Below are 19,652 nucleotides of genomic sequence, written 5' to 3' on the forward strand. Positions count from 1 at the left end.
AAGTGTTCATAGTACGCATTAGGAGGAGCATTTCATTACAGTTTCACCTAACGAAAGTGTAAAAGCATGATCGTTCTGGTTCCTATAATGATTTTCTTTTCACAACTCTGAAGAAGTAAATTATGCATCTTATCAGTTGCTTTAAAATGTCTGAGCTGTTTTTGTACATCAAGTTGTATTTCTCTCGTAGTTGCAACGAAGGATAGTTTATGTAGTTAACTGTACAGTAATGTAAGCCCAAAAGGAGGCCGCTGCCACAGGCGTTTTTTTTTTATGGGTAGGGAACTGGGATGCGCAGCGATTCGACCCCATGGCCTAGGCTGCAATGCAGAGGCTGATGGCTAGCACTGAGCGGATTTAACGCTGGTTGTGCAGAGCATGGATGATGTTTCATTGGACGGCTTGGCTTCAATCGATAAGAGTATCACCCACAAGGCTGAAAGTACCAAAACACCAGTGTAGAATGTACAAAAGCTTTACTACTTTTTACTCTCAGGTTAGTCTAGTCAATGGGGTTTAGCTTGTTGGATTCCTCAGATTGCGCCGCTTTTTTGGCGTTTAGGAGAGGAATCTCTCTGCCAAAAAAAAAAATGTGGTCGGCCTGCGGGAAGATCTCTGAACATGGATCTTCTGCGTGCACTCTTCCTAGCAACTCCTTTGACATTCAGACGAAGTGCAGAAAGAAAACAAACCCCAATCATAAATAAACAGTAAAAAGATGTCATCAAACCATCGACAGAGCTAGACGCTATTACGCTAACGCTGGTTGTAGTGACTGATCCTGCCCTGTGGGCATTTCATTACTTGTAAAATTCTTCCATCCAATAAATGAGACCATATATATTATTTTGAGATCGCGGGCGTCTATACGAGTGAATTGCTATTTTAAGAGTTTTTTTTATAAAAAATATATTGTAATAATTTGATATACGTGAAATAAAAAAATAATTAAAATAGATGGGACGGGGTAAAATATGTTGTCCGTCGTGAAGAAACCGAAGGAGTGTTAAAGAAAAAGAATTTGTTACTCGGAATTAATCCACTTCATTTAAAGCAAGTCAGCCAGGACAGGTCTGCTACAAGTCATCACACGCAATTGTGGACGGTACGGAACAAGCCACAAACAACAACCTTTTGAAAAAGAATGTGAAGGCAGAACAACGCAACATGATCCATCAGTTAATTTTTGGTATCCAACAACAGAGACAGCGTACGTACATTAATGAATGGGACTCACCATACTTCTCCTCACTCGAATCTCCTTATCAAATTTCCTTCTGCTTTTACCATCATCGGGTGAAAATTGCAATCTTTACATGTGAGAGACCGCAAGTTTCCAAAGATATTATTGAAAAATTTTCCCTTCCAAGCAAAACAGATTTTTGAAAATCAATTCCAGAAAAGATCTCCACCACATGTTGGTGCAACCCTGCAGAGGATTTTACTGCGCGACCATCATGTAGCATTCCAGACTTCCAATACTCAAAAGAAAACACAAAATAATATATTAATGTTAAAAAGGGTGATAGTTGCTTGAGGGCAAAGAGAAAAAAGCATTGAGCCCAATTTGTCTTTAACCTCTAGTATGCCTATCCATCCATACCACCAGTTCTGTTTTGCACTTTGCTGTCGGGTCTCCTCATGCTTTTTTACCGGACCAAGAAAAGCCAAACTTACCTTTCACGAGACTGTTAAAACTCTGGCATTCAATAGCCTCCCCTCTCGACCAAGACCAGTCTCTGATTTCTTGGACCAATCTTTGCTTAAGCATGTCCTTCTCTTCACCACCCACCACTCCCCCAACTGTCGCAATACCAATTGACAGCATGGCGCGTGTTGTGAGACTCCTGATCAAGCATCCTACCCTGATGACCCGTCCGAGCAAGGCACCACCCGCCGATGCCCATGACTACGTGCAACGTGGATATATTGCATACGTTTCGCAGAGAAAAGGAGGGTAGCTGTCAAAAGTGGAGGGAGCTCAGGGAAACGGCAGTTGCACCCCGAGGGGGGGGCCGGTGTTGACGGCCGCAGCCACCACTTTTGGCAGTAATTGACCGGCCTCCAATCACCAACAGTCGCATATCCAACGTCGCTTCGCCGCCGTTTCTCTGCCAGCTACTACTACAGTAGTGTGCTACCCCTACCCCTGTGCCGCCGTACTAGCGTCGTAGGATTACTGTTCTTTTCCCATACTCACGAGTCACAATCTTCGTGAGTATTGATGCATGTATTTTGTGGTCGTACAAAATCAAAAGAATGCATTTTCCTTTTCCTTTTCTTAATTTATAGATAATGACCAACAGTCACATTTCAAACCGAGGCTTTCAACGAGTAATGAGTTTGTTTGGATAAGAGTTTATTTGGATGATTTATTTGAGATATTTACTGTAGCACTTTTTGTGATATGATGTATGTGAGATAAAAAGGTGATTGGGAAGATAAAAAGGTGATTGGGATTTGTGAAAACAAATTAAACAAACCAAATTTGGCTTGTCCAAACAAACTCAATAATGTCATCACCTCAGTTCCAACCCCTCCGCCCCACCCCCAACGCCCTGGGGCGGGGGTTCAGTTATTGGCCTTGGCCCTACCTTAGATAAGTTAGAACAGAAATAGGAGTAAATGTAAAAGTTAGTGATTGATTTCAAAAATACTTCTAATATGATCATGTCCACGTGGATTGAGGATTGATAATTACTACTCTACTCAACGTTAAAATGGGATGTTCCATTTTAAATATCCATAACTTTGAAATTACACTTTAGAAATCAAGCAAATATTTATAATTTTTACCACAATCATCAACCTTAATTTTGCACCATAAAGCTATAATCAAGTATTAGATATCTTTCAAACCAATTGATTGTTAATGTTAACGTCGATGTATTCAACAAGGTTCACAAAAAGGTAAACCTAATAATATAGTTCTATATATGTTATCGTTTGCAAAAAAAAAAAAAAATAGTTCTATATGAGTTAGAAAGAGGGTAGAGAGGTGGGGAGGAGGAATGGTAATACTCGCAATGATGGGTGGAAAAAAAAGATGAAAATATTTATTTTATTTTCATTTTTTATTAGGTATATTTGAGATTATATATATATTGAGTATATTTCTATAAATATGTATATGAAAAGCTTGCATTTCATTCAAGAGCTCACTAATCCAAACAAACTTAAGTAATAACCAATAGAGATTATTTGAAATAATTATTATAATAAATTTTTGCAATGTAGCACATGTAAGATAAAAATATAATTGATAATAAAAATTATTAAAAAGCTATATGATTAATCTTGTATATATTGTCAGTGTGTACATTATCATCATTAAATATATGACACATACGTAATATTTGAATTTGAATTCAAATTTTGCTCATATGTCATTGATCCAACCATAATAATATATGTATATTGATAGTATATATAAGATTCATTCAAAAATATATTTATAATACAAATAGAATAATAGTAGTTAAAATATTTTATATATCTAAACACACCCATCGTTGCCCAAACTTGAACAATTTTGTACATGAGCGAAAAACAATAACAGGGAAAAAATGATTTTTTATCATCAAATACACTTACTTAGAGGCTTGTAGCTAGAAAGTGGGCAGCACTTGCAAGCTAGTACAGAAATAGAGAGGCGCAGGCTGTGAAACAAGAAAGAATTGTGAAAGAAATAATCTTATATATACTGTTAATATATATATTATTATTATAAAATATTTATTACATATATATAATTTAAATTTAAAATATAAAATTTACTCATATATTATCTATTCAATTGTAATAATATATATATTTACAATATATATAAAATTTATTCACAAAGAAATGGTGTGAAGACTTTCCGAGTAATCGAAGAAGTCAAGAAGAGAAATTGGCATTATTATTATTTTTGTTTGTGGGGTGGATTTTAATTTTGTTCTCTGTCTTCATAAATGGGAAAACAAAGGCTGCGAAAGCATTAAACACGCACCTCTTCCCCTCTACTGTCTCTACTCTCTCTCACACTGTCACACAGAGCCAGCAGCCTCTCTTTAATTTGTCCTTCACCCCTATGCCTTACAGTTCACGCCAAACGCCTGCTCTTCCACTGCCACCCTCCCCCCCCCCCCCCCCCCCCTTGTGCCATAATAAAACCACACACACACTAACCCTCTCTCTCTTCTCTCTGTGCAGAATATATCCATCTCTCTCTTCTGCACACTCACAAACATAATGCAGTGCTGCACTAGTACTAGCACTTGCATTATGTATGCTACCATCCTACTCTGCAGGATAATCCCTCCGGAGGATCATTGAGAAACAGTGTTACTACTACACAATTCTCATGTTGTTGGTCCCTTGGTACTCCTCCTTTAGCGGTCAGTATTGATGAAACGTTTCTCTTAGGCTGAAGCAGCCCCCACCAAGTCAACTGGACTCTTCTTCTGCTGCTTTTCCGGCACCTGAAGTTTCTCTCCGCACCACTCGAGTGGGCGTTACTGCTTACTGGCTTCTTTCATCCATTGTCTTGCAATATTGTCAAGAAACTGAAAAGATAGAAGATGAAGCTTCATCTTTTTCTCCAAGTTGCAACTTCAGCTGTATATGTGCTTCTTCTACTGCCACTCCCGGGAGCAGCCCTCAGCAATGAAGGTATCACATATCACCGCTGCTTTTTTCTTTTTCTTTTTTTTTTTCTGGGGTGGTGACAAATTCGAAACTTTTTGGTTTCATCATTTGAGCCATCACAGCTTATGATGAATGCCTTTTTCCCCCCTAAGCTACAAGTAGTAGCCCCCCCCCCTCTCTCGCCCTTTACAGTGCTTTATTTGTGCATTTTGTTCTTTTCTTTGTTGTTGTTGTTATGTGAAGAATAACAAAGGTTCCGTTAAAGTGTCCCATAAAGTAGTTTAAAATTTTCCATTACTCCCAGAAAGAAATGGAGAAAAAAGAAAAGAAAAGAAAGGAAATGGCCTTGACCTTTTCACTAGCTCGACAACTTCTAAAATTTCAGCCTTCCTTCTCTTTCTGTGCTGTTTCTTTACGGGTTATTTATCTAATATTGTACTTTTTACTAAAGATTAGAACAAATGTTTGATGATTTAATGGGAATTCTAAAGTCGACAAGATTCACGTGAAAAATGTTAACGGCAATGTTCACGACAAAAATTCATCCCAACCATGGTTCTCACCTCAAAAATATTATTGTACTCCACCTCCTCCAAACAACGCCCACTTGGGACCCAGCTCTTGCAACTCCACGACCATGGGCATGGACTGGGGAGAGGAGATGGGCTGGCCAGATTGGAGGGGGGAAGGGTGGACGAACTTTCGCAAGGAAGAATGCAGGAGCAGCAGGGAACTTTGGGAAGAGAAGAGAAGATCATGCAAAAATGGATTTCAAAGAATTCCATTTTCCTAATTGAAGTGTAAATGTACTCGATTAATGTTGAGAAAAAGTAGTATACAAAACCCTTCTTGTTACAGAGTTATTGATTTTCAAATCTAATCCCGCAAAAAAAAAAAAAAAAAATCTTCCACTTTTTTGTTTCCGTTTCTGTTTTCAACTTTTGTATCTTGTAAACCATTTGAACCCTTGGCACCATTGGCCCTGATCAGCGCAACTGTTCAGGGTCGCGGAGGCCACGTTGTAACTGATCGGCTGTTAAAGTACTCTTCTGACCTGATAACAAATAATTTCAGAAACCTCCCTGGAGTTTTTGATAATTTGGCTAGCCTCCCCTCATGTTTGCAAAATTGGACAAACCTCCGATGAGGTTAAGGTTTTGATAACAAAATTAGTCCAAGTCAGAAAAAGTAACATTAAAAAAGACGTTGCTTGCTTGAGTCCTAAAACTCAGGTATTCTCCCTCTGTTAATAAAGACGTCGCTTGCTTGCATGTCTAGTGATTGTTCATCAACTGTGTGTTATACAAGGATCTGCTTTTGATTGTATAAGATAGCTTCATGAGGTAAAGCAAGCTAATCAATAGTGTGCATGCAGGAAGAGCTTTAATGTCCATTAAAGCATCATTCAGCAACGTAGCCAATGTGTTGCTGGACTGGGATGATATTCATAATGAAGATTTCTGCACTTGGAGAGGCGTGATATGTGGCAATCTTACCATGTCTGTTGTTGCTTTGTGAGTTTCTTCCTCTTTCTAGTAGTTTCTTGCTTGGAGCATTTTATCAGGCAGTGTTAACCCTGTAGCTTGTGGTTTCTGATTGAAGGAATTTGTCTAACCTGGATTTGGGTGGCGAAATTTCAATGGCCATTGGAGATTTGAGAAGCTTGCAATCTCTGTATGGTTCCACTGTTGTGGTTATGATGGCTTAGTTTTTATTTTTGGTATACCAGCTTGAATCATAACATATTTTTCTAATATAATGCTGGCAGGGACCTACAGGGAAACAAGCTAACTGGTCAAATACCTGATGAGATTGGCAACTGTATCTCTTTGATCCTTCTGTAAGCATTGTAGCCTGTAAACTTCCAAGATGTTCATATTATGATCTGCTTTTCTAGGACTCTGATTATTGCAATTCTTGCAGGGATTTATCTGATAATCTGCTTTATGGGGATATACCCTTCTCGATCTCAAGGCTCAAAAAGCTCGAGTTACTGTGAGTTTTTTGTGCCTCTTATCATTTATGTGGTGCATTTTGCATGAAATGATCTTATCCGAATCAGCCTAATTAACTACTATATGCAGGAACTTGAAGAACAATCAATTGACAGGTCCCATCCCCTCAACTCTTACACAAATTCCAAACCTGAAAACTCTGTAAGAATTGTGCTGCCTCCTTTAAGCCATTAGTGTTTTGTAAACTTTGCTTTTGCTCAGCAGTTATGACCATTTTTAAGAAGTATTATTTTAGTAAGTGATTTATACTTCATGGCTAGCCATTATATATATTAAGTACTACCAGCTAATGGTATTATGGGTTTCAGTGATCTTGCGCGAAACCAGCTTATTGGTGAGATACCTAGGTTGATCTACTGGAATGAAGTTTTGCAGTATCTGTAGGTCTTCCACTTTTCCTTTTTCATAGCATCTATTGAGAGGAATTGCTGTATCTAAAATTTTTTTACTTGACTCTTCTGCTCAGTGGTTTACGTGACAACTCATTAATTGGAACGCTCTCCCCTGATATGTGTCAATTAACTGGCCTGTGGTACTTGTATGTACTCCTGCAAGATACTCCCTGTACTAGTCTCTGAAAAGTGTTACTTTTGAAGTGCATCTGGTTTCATGATAGCAAAATATTGTCTGTTGTTTCAGTGATGTAAGGAGTAACAATTTGACTGGAACCATTCCAGACAACATTGGTAACTGTACAAGCTTTCAGATCTTGTAGGTTTCTTCTCTTGAAAACTTTATGAAGAATTTATATCTTGGTGGACATTTTGGCTGAAATTCATTATTCATGGTTTCAGAGATATCTCATATAATCGGATAACTGGGGAGATCCCTTACAATATTGGATTCCTACAAGTGGCTACTTTGTAAGTTCTGCTGCTGCTTGGTTGAATATCTTGTGTTTGAAAGAGAAGGGTTTACTCTAGTGATGAATCGTATATCTTGGACTGTTCAGTGACTTGTACTTGTCATCTACATCCTCTTAGTATTAAGCTCTTTCAATTGTTGACTTTAGTTTTGACATTGGCATATGTTTCTTATGGCTCATTTCAACAGGTCTCTGCAGGGAAATAAGCTAACCGGGAAGATTCCGGATGTAATTGGTTTGATGCAAGCCCTTGCTGTGTTGTAAGTATATACATCAATCAGCACATAAAGCTTGTCCTATATGTGAATTGACTTTGTAACATCACATTCAATACCTTTTGGAAAGGAAAACTTTTTTTTCTAATTTCTTGTTTACCATCTCTTTTCAGGGATTTGAGTGACAATGAACTAGTTGGATCAATCCCTCCCATTCTTGGGAATCTATCATACACTGGAAAGCTGTAAGTTCTAGGCTAAGTGAATCTTGTGGACTTAGTATGATTTACAAGTCCTAAAGCTCAAAGTACATGTTTGATGAGCCAGGTACCTTCATGGGAACAAGCTCACAGGGCCGATTCCACCACAGCTGGGCAATATGTCAAATCTCAGTTACTTGTTAGTTTTGTATCTCAAGGAATCTCAGGAATTTACATCTGTTTGTTTTTTTTTTTTTTGGGGGTGTGTTGGAGGACATCCATTTGTTATGCTTCAACTTCTAAGTGAGCTTTCCTGCAGGCAACTGAATGACAATCTTCTGATTGGTCAAATTCCAGCTGAACTTGGAAAACTGGGGCACCTTTTTGAACTGTGAGTTCCTCATGGGTCGTGAATAATTTCAATGCATTCTCAGTTGTACTTTTGGCAGATTGATATATGATCCTTCTGCAGGAATCTTGCAAATAATCTTCTTGAAGGGTATATTCCTCGCAACATCAGCTCGTGTACAGCTTTGAATCAGTTGTAAGACGTCCTATTTCTTTCTTATTTAACATGTGAATTCCTGCCTTTGTGCATTTCACTTGTGTAATTTTGCTTTTGACTATTACCTAATTTATCTTCTGTCATATACTCTTAGCAATGTACACGGCAATCGCTTAAATGGATCCATTCCATTGGAATTTCAGAATTTGGAGAGCCTGACATATCTGTATGTTCTTTTTGAGATTTCTTTTTTTTTTTTTAAACAACAGTTCGTGCTTGCTCTTACGTCAACCTTGTAAACTCAATCTCCATTACTCTTAGGAATCTTTCATCTAACAAATTTAAGGGTCGCATACCATACGAGCTGGGTCATATTATCAATCTTGACACATTGTAAGTCCCAACTTTTCTTATGTAACCTTGCTCTTAGCAACTTCAAACTTTGACAAAGACTGTTCCCTTTCAGAGATCTCTCCAGTAATGATTTTTCTGGATTATTACCTGCTTCTGTTGGTGACCTGGAGCATCTTCTTATATTGTAAGACGTAATATCCTTGAAATGAAGATCACATGTTTGTCTGAACCTTGTGCAAGGATCTAACAAGTCTTACTGACTGGACAGGAATTTAAGTTACAATCACCTTGATGGACCAATACCTGAAGAATTTGGCAACCTCAGAAGTATACAGACAATGTGAGTATCTAGTATTGTCCTTGTAGATTTTCAAGCCTTCCAAAAATGTGTTTTCCTCTTTTTGATGGTTGTATTTTTGTAGTGACATGTCTTGCAACAAATTATCTTGTCGCATGCCGAAAGAATTGGGCCAGTTGCAGAACCTCGAGTCACTGTGAGACAAAGTTTCTAACCTGTTTTTCTTGTCTTTGCTAATTCATATTCATTCATCTATCATTATCATGAATGATTTCTTAGTAAATATCATCATAATTGTTGTCTGGTTGTTATTGTTGCAGTATTCTGAATAATAATAATCTCAGTGGAGAAATTCCTGGTCAACTAACCAATTGTTTAAGCCTTGCCATATTGTGAGTCCATCCTGCCTCTGTTTTCTTTCATTTGAAGCTTCTGCAGTTACTGATAAATCTTTTCCACAGGAATGTTTCTTATAACAACTTTACTGGGGTTATCCCTGTAGGCAGAAACTTCTCAAGGTTTCCACCTGACAGGTATGTGGCAAGCTGGGCTTCATATAGGTGATGTATACTTGTTTTCTTACCAAAAAGGAATATAGGTGATCTTTTGACATTTATTCCTTTTTCGTTAAGTTTCATTGGAAATCCGCTGTTAAGAGGGAACTGGCTAGGTTCAGTAAGCAGTCCTGGTACTTCAAAATTCAAAGGTATGTTCCTCGGTTTTAAAGCCAGTTCAGAGTAACTTTTCTGCAGTGAAAAAGATGCCGGAGACATGGTACTCTGGTTGTAATATTGGTGCTTTTGGAGTGCAGCAATATTCTCCAGGACTGCTGTGGTTTGCTTAATACTAGGCTTCATGACCCTACTGTCCATGGTGATGGTTGCTGTTTATAAAACTAACCAACCAAGACAGTTTGTAAATGGATCTAAGAAGTGCATGCAAAGCGGTACATGACTTAATACTTCATGTTATTTTATAGTTTGATTCGTCTCAAGGTTTTCATGCATTTCTCTTCTCAATTCAGGCCCCCCAAAACTCGTGGTTCTGCACATGGATTTGGCACTCCATACTTATGAAGATATTATGCTAAGCACTGAGAACTTGAGTGAGAAGTACATCATAGGATGCGGTGCTTCCAGCACAGTTTACAAATGCATACTGAAAGGTTCCCAAACAATTGCTGTTAAGCGACTTTATACTCAGTATCCACACAATTTGCGTGAGTTTGAAACTGAATTGGAGACTGTTGGTAGCATCAGGCACAGAAACCTTGTCAGCTTGCATGGTTATTCTCTCTCCCCCCTTGGGAACCTTCTATTCTATGACTATATGGAGAATGGTTCACTTTGGGATCTTCTTCACGGTTAGTGTCTTCTCAGCCTATTCATGCTATTTACTCCTTAATTTGGTTAAACTTGATCCTCAAATCAGGCCTTTTTAGGGCACTGGAATACAATATCTCCGCATCTATGAGGTGAAACAAAACTTGATTTGATATAGCGACTTGTATCTCCAGCAGGATTATATGACTAGGGCTAAAAGCAATCTTTAACTGTACAAGTGCAACAATTATTGTAGGGCCATCTAAGAAAGTAAAACTGGACTGGGAAACTCGACTGAAGGTTGCTGTTGGAGCAGCTCAAGGGCTTGCTTATCTTCACCATGGGTGCAATCCAAGAATTATCCACCGGGATGTGAAGTCGTCAAATATTTTGTTGGATGAAAATTTTGAGGCTCATCTCTCAGATTTTGGTATTGCAAAATCTATTTCCGCTGCTAAAACTCATGAATCAACCTATGTACTCGGTACTATAGGCTACATTGATCCAGAGTATGCAAGGACTTCTAGACTAACTGAAAAATCAGACGTGTACAGTTTTGGAGTGGTTCTGCTAGAGCTATTAACCGGAAAGAAGGCTGTAGACAACAACTCGAACCTGCATCAGATGGTAATTATCTGTAGCATTGCCAAATCTCTTATTTTCCGTGTTAAGAATGGATAAATATGGTTTTACATACATGAGATAGTAATGGAACTAGGTGAAAGGATATGGCAGGCAGCCTTTTCAGTTTTTCATTTCTGGGAAAAACTTTTCTACAGAACCCCCACAACATCAAATGAGTCTCAATTATGAGACTCAATAAATTGTCCGGCTCCAATATTAGATAATTAATTTAATATTAGTGAGGGTCAGTACAGAGTAGAGAGTTGTGTAACATCATTGTGTCAAATAGATGCATGAACAAGGTAATTTTTCGGTTCATCAGTGTTCCTTGTTCAGGTATGAATGACAGGATAATCTCGAGATAATGAACTCCCTCGTTGTCTTTTATTTCCACATTTTTCAGATTCTGCTGAAGGCTGATGACAACACGATTATGGAGGCTGTGGATCCTGAAGTGTCTGTTACATGCATGGATCTTGGCCACGTCAAGAAGGTTTTTCAGCTCGCTTTGTTGTGCACCAGGCGACACCCTTCTGAGAGACCAACAATGCACGAAGTTGCTAGAGTACTTGTCTCGTTGCTTCCACCCCCTCCAACAAAGCCAGCATTGGGTACCGCCAAGACTAGTAACTACTCGCAGTTTGTGATTGCCAAGGAACAATCCCAACTTAAAACGATGCAGCCACAGGTCCGGGCAGACAACAACTCCTCTGATGCGGAATGGTTTGTGAGATTCGGTGAAGTTGTATCAAAGAACACAATCTGACAATATTTCGAGTCTTTCCAAATCCATTGAAGAGAATGCGAGCTGGATATCAGGATCTCAACCCAAATTTTGCTTGTTATATGGTCTTCCTTTAAACTGAAGGTTGATGAAGTTCATAATGCCAGCATCTGTATTAGACATTTTCATCGTGGATCCCTTTTTTTGTGTAATATAATTACTTTACCGTTGTCTATGTTGCTGGTGTTTGTTTTTCGTTCTGTCCAGATTAAATTAAGCAGCATATTGGACAAGAAAAACAGCAACTTCTTGTCCCCATTCTGTAATAAAACTAAACAAGAGTGGCCAACAGAAACTGCAGGTTGAGATGACCTATGGAGTGCTAGACCCAGTAAGGGGCCAAAACGAAACGGTGCAAGTCAATAATATTTTTGGACTAGTGGAAACTACTTCAACCGGGAGGAAAATTTAAGCACGGATAGCAGTTAGTGTCACGAAAAAAAAGGTTAAATTTAAAAAGGTGCCGGCATAGTTAAAGATTTCCATTTCTTTCCATGGGTGGTGTTGCCGCCTCAGATTTCGATGCTCTCACTCAACTGCACCTCCGGCCACAATAAGCGCACCGGAAAAAAAAAAGCCAGTTTTAAATTCTAATAGTGACACTAAGTGGCATGGGAGGCACTCATCAATCGTCATTCCATTCTTTTTTTAGTTAATACTTACGGCAGAACTGTGGATGCAGCGCAAACCACAAAAGAAAAAAAAAAAAAAGCGTTCAAAACATCTTTTATATTTTGTTAAATTAATTTTTTCGTTCTTCATTTTTTAAATAATAATTTTACGTCCTTTATAAAATTAAATTGGTAAAATTTAATTCCAATTTATATTTTCGACTACTTTTTTTCATGAATCTATCATGTGTAGGAACAAAAAATTAAATCTCATTTATAATTAAATAAATAATTCGATTCATATCCATTTTTACACCTAAAAATTAGAATTTAATCTGAATCATATTTATTTTACTCCCTAAAAACGTGGCATTTGATCCAATCCATTTTTATTTTTGAACTTTTTGTACATAAAAATTATTGCATGTGAATCAAGTGTTGATTTCAGAATAAAAAGTCATAGAAAATTTATGTTAGGATCAAATTTTGCGAACTTGAATTTATAAAGGGCATAAAATTAACATTTTAAAACTGAAAGATGAAAAAATTCATTCAATAAAATATAAAGGATGTTTCGAATAATTTTCTCAAAGAAAAAGTAGAGAGAAAGTAACAATTTAATATTCTCAAAGGGTGACAAGCAATACACCACCACTGCTTCTCTGCAACATAAATATGGAATTGCAACAATTCCAATAGAGTGCTTCGAAATATTAAACTTCGCCTCCGGGGTGTGGGTAGGAATGCCACAAAAATCTTTGCCTTCCTTCTAAGTCGGGAGTTACCTTACGCTCTTCTTGGGACCTTGGAACAAAGTCTGAATTGCAAAGTCCCATCATTTCCGGCTAACCCAACCGAAAAATCGTGCTATATTTTATAGACAATATGTCTCCAAGCACAACCACGGACGACACAATTGCAAGCCCCGTGTTGTTATTTCAGCGAATACCCAAGCTCCTCCTGAGAGAATTAGCATTTAAATTAGATGCGTCACGTCAAAAACTGCACAAGCTATCACGCATTGGAAAATGCAACTTTTTATTTACTACTTGCTAGCGTATAAAAGTTCTCAAATCTTTGATCATATTGAGAAAGAAAACGAAGTTCACACGGATGCGAAAGCGAGGAAAACAGAATTTATACTAGAAGAAAATCACAAAAGAGATCTAATTGTTGAGTTTGGCCTGCAAAAGAGTATCCCCCGAGTGTTGGTAACCACAGAACACCGCACTAGACATCACTCAGTGTTGAGTTTGTCCTTGTGATTTCCATATGACGCCTTCAAGGATTAGATCTTTAGAACTTTTACAATCCCACCATTCTTCTTTCCTCTCTTCATCGCTCCCTCTCTAGAGACTTGAAAACAGAGAAGTTTCAGTCTTGTGGCTTCCTATCTCAGACCCTGCCCCCCCCCTCCGCAAACTTCCTTCTCCCTCCCCGTATAGGAGGAGATTGGCAGGCTTCCAGCATCATCTTAGGAACGATTCAGAAAGCACTTGCACTACATGGTAGTCAACCAAAGAATACAGGAATTCATCAGAAGTTACTTGAAACCTAAATTTTAATTACTCAAATAGCTCCATGAGATCATACCATACGAAAGCATGCATCATTTACCGACATTATTGATTGTGTCTGTAACAGAAATTGTAGTATTTCCACACTCAAAATTGATTTATTCTGAGCATTACGTAGTCTAATACATTGAGGGTGCCTTGATATGTAGTTACAATAATAATTGATCAGACACCTTTAAAGCTACCTGCTCATGTTGGACTCATTTACCATTCCTGGAATTGCCTTGCCACTCCCAAATTGATTTAGCTTGCCGCCACACCACTGTAGATAACAAGGAAATATTTTATAATTTTTAAATTACACATACCAAAGTTCAGGTTGACACATGTACACATATACACATTGAGGAATAAAATTACTTATCCTCGGAACATGCTTACTCTAAATTCAGGTTGGAAACAATCAGGGGCATTCTCCTTTGATCCCTGTATCGTGAAGAAGATGAATATTTGACAAAATAATTATCATCAAAATGAATGGAAATGACATGCCATAGTATCCACGAAACTGACCTTATTGGACATGTGAATATTAGGCTGAGATACTGCATCACTCCCCGGTTCAGATCTCAGGGAAAGCTGGCAAATAAGGTCAAAGAAACGTTGACACATATATACGCATACCAAAGAAATGTTGCTTACTATTGTAAAGCCCAAAATCTTCTCTTGCAATCATTGATTTGTGAAAGCTCACACACCAAAATAACTATACATCTAACTAATAATTTACCTTGTTAAATAAGTCGGTAGGTGGATTGTGTGAAAGCCTTTGATCTTTCTGAAGTTTCAGGTCCTGTTGAGAGTTAACTCATAAGTTTCATATAATGGAAAGAGGAACCAAAAGCATGCCAAATAGAAACCATGTAGATCAAAAAGCTAAAATAAGATGTCATTTTACACCATTGCCGTTATGGCTTCTTCACTGCCACTTCTAGTCCCAAAAGTATCGTCTTTGGTAGGAAAAATCTGCAAAAGATAACTTCATTATAACATTATTCCCAGCTTTACAAAATCATGCATTTTGGTCAGGTCGGTCAAGTCTGTGGACAACCTTATTACTGATAGGCCAAACTTTTAATTTGAGTGGTGTTTCATGTTTTTCCTTCTTCAAAGCATCATCAGGGTCTGATCTGCAAAATACAGCTCACCTAAGAAAATACACTACAGGTTCCAATCATAAACAAGGCGCATAATGATAGTGAAGTGATCCATGATACGATCACCAATGCAATTATTAATCAAGAAGGAACCAGTCCACAAGCTCTCAGGATTGCCACACTAGTAAAGCAAGATAAATGTTCATCAGAGTTGGTATTTAAGAGGTACTTCTTGCCGGTCTTCTTGACTTCTGTAGGGTGAACAGGAATGCAGCTTCTGTGAAGTAAAAGGATTAATCAACCTGATGTTAGTCAACAGTGACTAAAGAGGACGTCTTTGCTTTCCTCAATTCAAGATCAAGATAAAAAAAAATTTGGAAACTTTTTAAACCTCTTCAGCTCTGCAGGAATACTTTGTGAAATGCTATCAGAGTTGTGTGTCTTCAGTTCCTGTATTGGACAAAATTACAGATCACAAAGGAAGCAAGCTTACTGTCATGTGAACAATTTCCCTTAAGGTATTTCTTGTATTGAGACTAAGCATTTTAAACCCATCTGTAGGGTGACAACCAACAGCTACATCGTGGTCAAGGGTACCAAAAACCACTCTTATGCATTATAGTTCACAGCTTGTGATAGGAAATGCTTCTTCTTGTTGGATCATATGTCAAAAAGCTGTAAGTGACTTAAATTAATTTAAGCCACCAAAACTGGGAAAGGAGGATATTGGCTTACATTACGAGATGAACGCTGCAAGGCTCTCTGAGTAGTCTTCAAATTAAAAGCCTACAAAACCATTATTTGATAGGAACAATGATATAAAATTATCTATTAATGCTGTTTGAAAAGAATATTAAAAAAAAAAGGAATATCGCATTAATGGTGTTTGAAAGTATTACTTGAAACACAGGTAGCTGCGCTTTGCTCTTCTTAGGTTGGATTACAGTATGGGCCTTGAAAATATATGACAAGCATGTAAGACAAATCTTTAGTGATATTACCCACGAAAAGCATCTTCAGAAAATTCAGGTTCAAAAGGGAAAAAATGTTATGTTATTTCAAGTACCAACTTTTCTGTTCAATGATCGTGATCTACAGGTTTGTATCTCCAATTCTGAATGCTCACTTGACTCAGAATTAGTCCTTGACCTGCATTAAACAACAGAAAAAAAATTTATATATATCAAAACCTATTTTCGATGCTGAATAAACAAAATGACGAAAACCAACTTCTGCTAGGAAAACTGAGAGTACCTTCGGTTTATCGCCCTTTGCTGTGTTTGCAATTCAGGCTCTTTGGGAACAGTTACCTTCATCTTAGAATGTGCTATTTTAGGAGTTACAGTTCCCTCCTGAAAAAGTAAACATTCAAACTAGTTTAGTCTCATGAACACGGATCAACACACAACAGTTACACAGTTCTACTACTGTAGACGGAACCTTTTGGGATTTCTTGTGGAGTAACAAAGCTTGATGCTTCAAATGTGATACCTGGTTTAAAATACAAAAGGGAGAAGTTAAATACTCAATCCAAAAATGGGAATTTGATGACAACAGATGGGAGCAGCTTTTCTCAATTCCAGAAAAATGCTGTTTGAACAGAAAGAACAACCCAACGTTTCCAGCAGGACTAATGGTACAGAACGCGTTAATTTTACTGCTGTGTTGCACACCTTGGAAGCATTCCTCACAGCAATTTAACAATTGGATGATGCAAAGTACAACGTTTCTATATTTAGAAATCTCATCAAGATCACTTAACTCCTCAAGAGAGGTAAACTCATGAGGGAATTTATTATTTGAAGTTTTGACAAGAAACTGATTCTTGGTCCTATACCTCTTTCTTATAAAACAGCAAAACAATGTTCGAAAGAAATCATGAATAGGAGTGCTCCTAGATCATTGTAGAATGTAGGCCTCACCTACGTTCTCACAGGTTCTTACTATGACTTCAAGACAAACAGCATGAGAAACATATAGAGATGCCTAACTAAAGTCTCATAACCAGGAGAAGATTGGAGTACCAACAAGGACGAACGGGAATTTTTAATTTTATTTTTAACTTTTTATTATTGATGGGGGAAGGAATACATTGAAGCCCTTATAGACGTTTAAAATGTAATGATGGCACAGATATCAAAATCTAATATAGCACCTTGCACAGGTAGCCAATCTCGAGCTTTTGTCGTTTGGTAGCTAGGTTATCAAAACCGGGAGATTTCTGCAAGCTTCTCTGGTCTATGTGGATGGGTGATTTCTGAAACCTAGAATGGAGGTACAGAAAATGATTAAGCATATACCTGCACAAGGAAGTTAAAAAAAAAAAAAGGTGGCCGGAGAAAATTTTGGGCCTGAAATAACCATAACAATACATGAGCCTTATAATCTAAATTTTATTTCTTCATTCATTCAGTACTGCAAATAATGCCTTAGAAACAAGATAGTGCAGCTCTCTTTAAATGAAAGCAAACCTTTTACATAAGTGGCTGGAAAGTAAATCTCTTGCTTTGTTTACTTTGGCCAAATGACTAGCTGTAGGCTTCATCAAAGTGGAAGTCCTTGGTTTGGATGAGCTGGGAACTGATGTCGTTTTAGTTTTCATAGCACCTTCTGTTCCAGAAGAAATTAAAAGCAAAACCAATAGTTGAAGAGTTACGAATTCCAAAGAAATGGGACGAATCATGACATCCTAAGATGTCTCGCCAGTTTGACTTCCAAGCCTCAAAAAAAAATACTATATATCTCAACTCAGATATCCCATCGTTAATTCACTCAAATCAAGGCTATCAATTTAGGCAGACTAAAAAGGATGAGAAACTGCATCTACGTAACTCCAACTACAGGTGTGATAAATACAGAATTAAAAATCTCAGAGCTCTAGTTACTCATAAACTTGCATCGAAGGCGCTTGATAGCCAGACATTGTAATAACCAGCATGCATAAGAAATACTCCCGTTCATGTCTGTTATTGGAAAATTCCCTATCTTTAAACAGTCTACGATGGCCATGTGTGGAGCCTAGACAGTACCGTGGTAGAATGTAAAGCTGCACAAGGACTAGGGAATTGTGGAAAGCAATGCCTAAGTCCTTGAAAGTTTCCACATACTGGCTGAAAGGCTTGTTGAAAGGATGCAAGGCATTTCCCACGATTTTAATTTGAACCAGGTTTCCTTGTTAATATAGATGGACGAGTTTGTCATGTGAAGTAACTTCAAACCAGTAGCATGAGAAAAAGAAGTAAAAATCACCAAAAAAAAAAAAATCATGGTTTTGACACAGAAGATTTTGCCTATCTTTATATGGAAGAAAATTATATAGAAAGCATAAGGGAAATCCGATGGTTTAGAGAATTGAATACCTGATGGAGAACCGTCAGAACAAATACCGACATCTGCATTACTGCTTTTGCAATCATCTAAGCTTGAGCAAGTAATTGTATCCTCCCCTTGAATGTCTCCTCCCCAATATAACTTCATCACTAAAGCTAAAGTTCGAAAACAAGATTCAAATAGTAGCAGAGAGAAGAGAGAGAGAACGAACTAGTAAGTAAAACTGAACCAACAATTCATGAAAAGCATAATTATAATAATAAAACAAATGCTCAAACTTTGACCAGGTAACTGTTGATTTATCTGTAATCAAATCAAAACTTTGTTCAAAAGAATCAAAACTGATTCTGTTAGAGTTTATGAGAGCAAATTCGCCCTGGCTCCAACTGAAAACCCAACTAAGAAAACTAGACGAGTAACAAGTAATAACTAATAGCAGCAGCAAGTAAAACAGCAGAGAAGGATAAAACTAGACGAGTAATAACATTGATGGAAATTCTCACTAAAGACACTAGCTACGAACCAATTACTAAAATGTTTTCATCCAACAGGACAATAAACGAAACAAATACTAATTGACTTTCCCCGCTTCAGCATTCCGCGTATGATCAAATACATCAAAACTTTTCTCATCCATATAAATGATGATAAAAATCAGAGGACAGGATTATCATAGCCAATATCCTAACGTCAAGCACATGACAGCCGTAAGAAGGAATCATCAAAGACTTGTCTATTGCGTATATGGATTAATTGAGGAATGTCTTACGAGAAACCGGATAATTTCCGGCCACAGCAAACCAGCGCTCCGCTTCCTGGGCTTCCCTGTCCGATTCTGGACAGCAAAAATCAAAAAACCGAGCCGCATCGAATTCGTATTCCCAATCAATTTCTGACGGCTCCACATAATCTTCAGTGAGATCCTCCAATTCTACGTCCATTTTTCCCGTAAACGCCTCTTTTTATATTTTCTTTTTCTTCTTTTTACATCTTTTGTAAGAGGGGAGGGGGATCAGGCGCGAAATGCAGAGGAGGAAATCATATACACAGCAGCTCTGGTCCTCCAAAACTCGGATTGGATAAATGAAAAAGTGCCTCGTGGAGGGGGTGGGGTGTTTCGGGAGTGAAACACACCTACCCAGTTCTGGAGGGAGAGAAGGATAGAAAAAAGGCGTTGTTAAATGGTTGGGGGCGAAATTTTCGTTGGGCATGCAGCAGCAGAAGGA

The 19,652-nt window shown here is 37.8% G+C and overlaps 2 protein-coding genes across 5 annotated transcripts; one reads left to right on the plus strand and one right to left on the minus strand.

The window, feature by feature from the left end:
- The first annotated feature begins 4,175 nt into the window (after positions 1-4,175).
- On the plus strand, positions 4,176-11,986 carry LOC113730140 (uncharacterized). The gene is made up of 27 exons (XM_027254635.2): positions 4,176-4,653; positions 6,005-6,143; positions 6,232-6,303; positions 6,398-6,469; positions 6,553-6,624; positions 6,714-6,785; positions 6,953-7,024; positions 7,111-7,182; positions 7,284-7,355; positions 7,439-7,507; positions 7,698-7,769; positions 7,898-7,969; positions 8,052-8,123; positions 8,244-8,315; positions 8,397-8,468; positions 8,584-8,655; positions 8,751-8,822; positions 8,896-8,967; positions 9,052-9,123; positions 9,206-9,277; positions 9,402-9,473; positions 9,543-9,614; positions 9,714-9,787; positions 9,893-10,027; positions 10,106-10,444; positions 10,660-11,030; positions 11,431-11,986. The coding sequence occupies exons 1-27, from the start codon at positions 4,563-4,565 to the stop codon at positions 11,791-11,793; spliced, it is 2,949 nt and encodes a 982-aa protein (XP_027110436.1). The 5' UTR covers positions 4,176-4,562; the 3' UTR covers positions 11,794-11,986.
- Positions 11,987-12,961: 975 nt separating this feature from the next.
- On the minus strand, positions 12,962-19,510 carry LOC113730141 (uncharacterized). Of its 4 annotated transcripts, none has more exons than XM_027254636.2 (18): positions 19,196-19,510; positions 18,456-18,581; positions 17,568-17,706; positions 17,252-17,360; positions 16,537-16,587; positions 16,351-16,448; positions 16,167-16,245; positions 15,996-16,049; positions 15,832-15,882; positions 15,488-15,546; positions 15,326-15,373; positions 15,051-15,129; positions 14,900-14,965; positions 14,730-14,792; positions 14,513-14,578; positions 14,381-14,425; positions 14,185-14,261; positions 12,962-13,382 (listed from the first exon to the last, which is right to left on the minus strand). In XM_027254636.2, the coding sequence occupies exons 1-18, from the start codon at positions 19,365-19,367 to the stop codon at positions 13,361-13,363; spliced, it is 1,404 nt and encodes a 467-aa protein (XP_027110437.1). In that variant the 5' UTR covers positions 19,368-19,510; the 3' UTR covers positions 12,962-13,360. The 4 variants fall into 4 exon arrangements, with proteins under 4 accessions (XP_027110437.1, XP_071934247.1, XP_027110438.1 ...); XM_072078146.1 differs by having other exon boundaries at positions 13,218-13,382; positions 17,568-17,703; XM_027254637.2 differs by lacking the exon at positions 12,962-13,382 and adding an exon at positions 13,688-13,923.
- Between the last annotated feature and the right edge of the window lie 142 nt (positions 19,511-19,652).

The sequence above is a fragment of the Coffea arabica genome, chromosome 2e (assembly GCF_036785885.1).
Source record: "Coffea arabica cultivar ET-39 chromosome 2e, Coffea Arabica ET-39 HiFi, whole genome shotgun sequence".
Classification (NCBI taxonomy): domain Eukaryota; kingdom Viridiplantae; phylum Streptophyta; class Magnoliopsida; order Gentianales; family Rubiaceae; genus Coffea; species Coffea arabica.

Coding starts and splice junctions, on each gene's coding strand:
- LOC113730140 (XM_027254635.2), top strand. CDS start 4,563: ATGAAGCTTCATCTTTTTCTCCAAGTTGCAACTTCAGCTGTATATGTG. Junction 6,304..6,397: donor TTGAGAAGCTTGCAATCTCT/GTATGGTTCCAC, acceptor TAATGCTGGCAG/GGACCTACAGGGAAACAAGC. Junction 9,474..9,542: donor TGTTTAAGCCTTGCCATATT/GTGAGTCCATCC, acceptor TCTTTTCCACAG/GAATGTTTCTTATAACAACT.
- LOC113730141 (XM_027254636.2), bottom strand. CDS start 19,367: ATGGACGTAGAATTGGAGGATCTCACTGAAGATTATGTGGAGCCGTCA. Junction 18,582..19,195: donor CGGAAATTATCCGGTTTCTC/GTAAGACATTCC, acceptor TTCGAACTTTAG/CTTTAGTGATGAAGTTATAT. Junction 16,588..17,251: donor AGATTGGCTACCTGTGCAAG/GTGCTATATTAG, acceptor ATTTTAAACCAG/GTATCACATTTGAAGCATCA.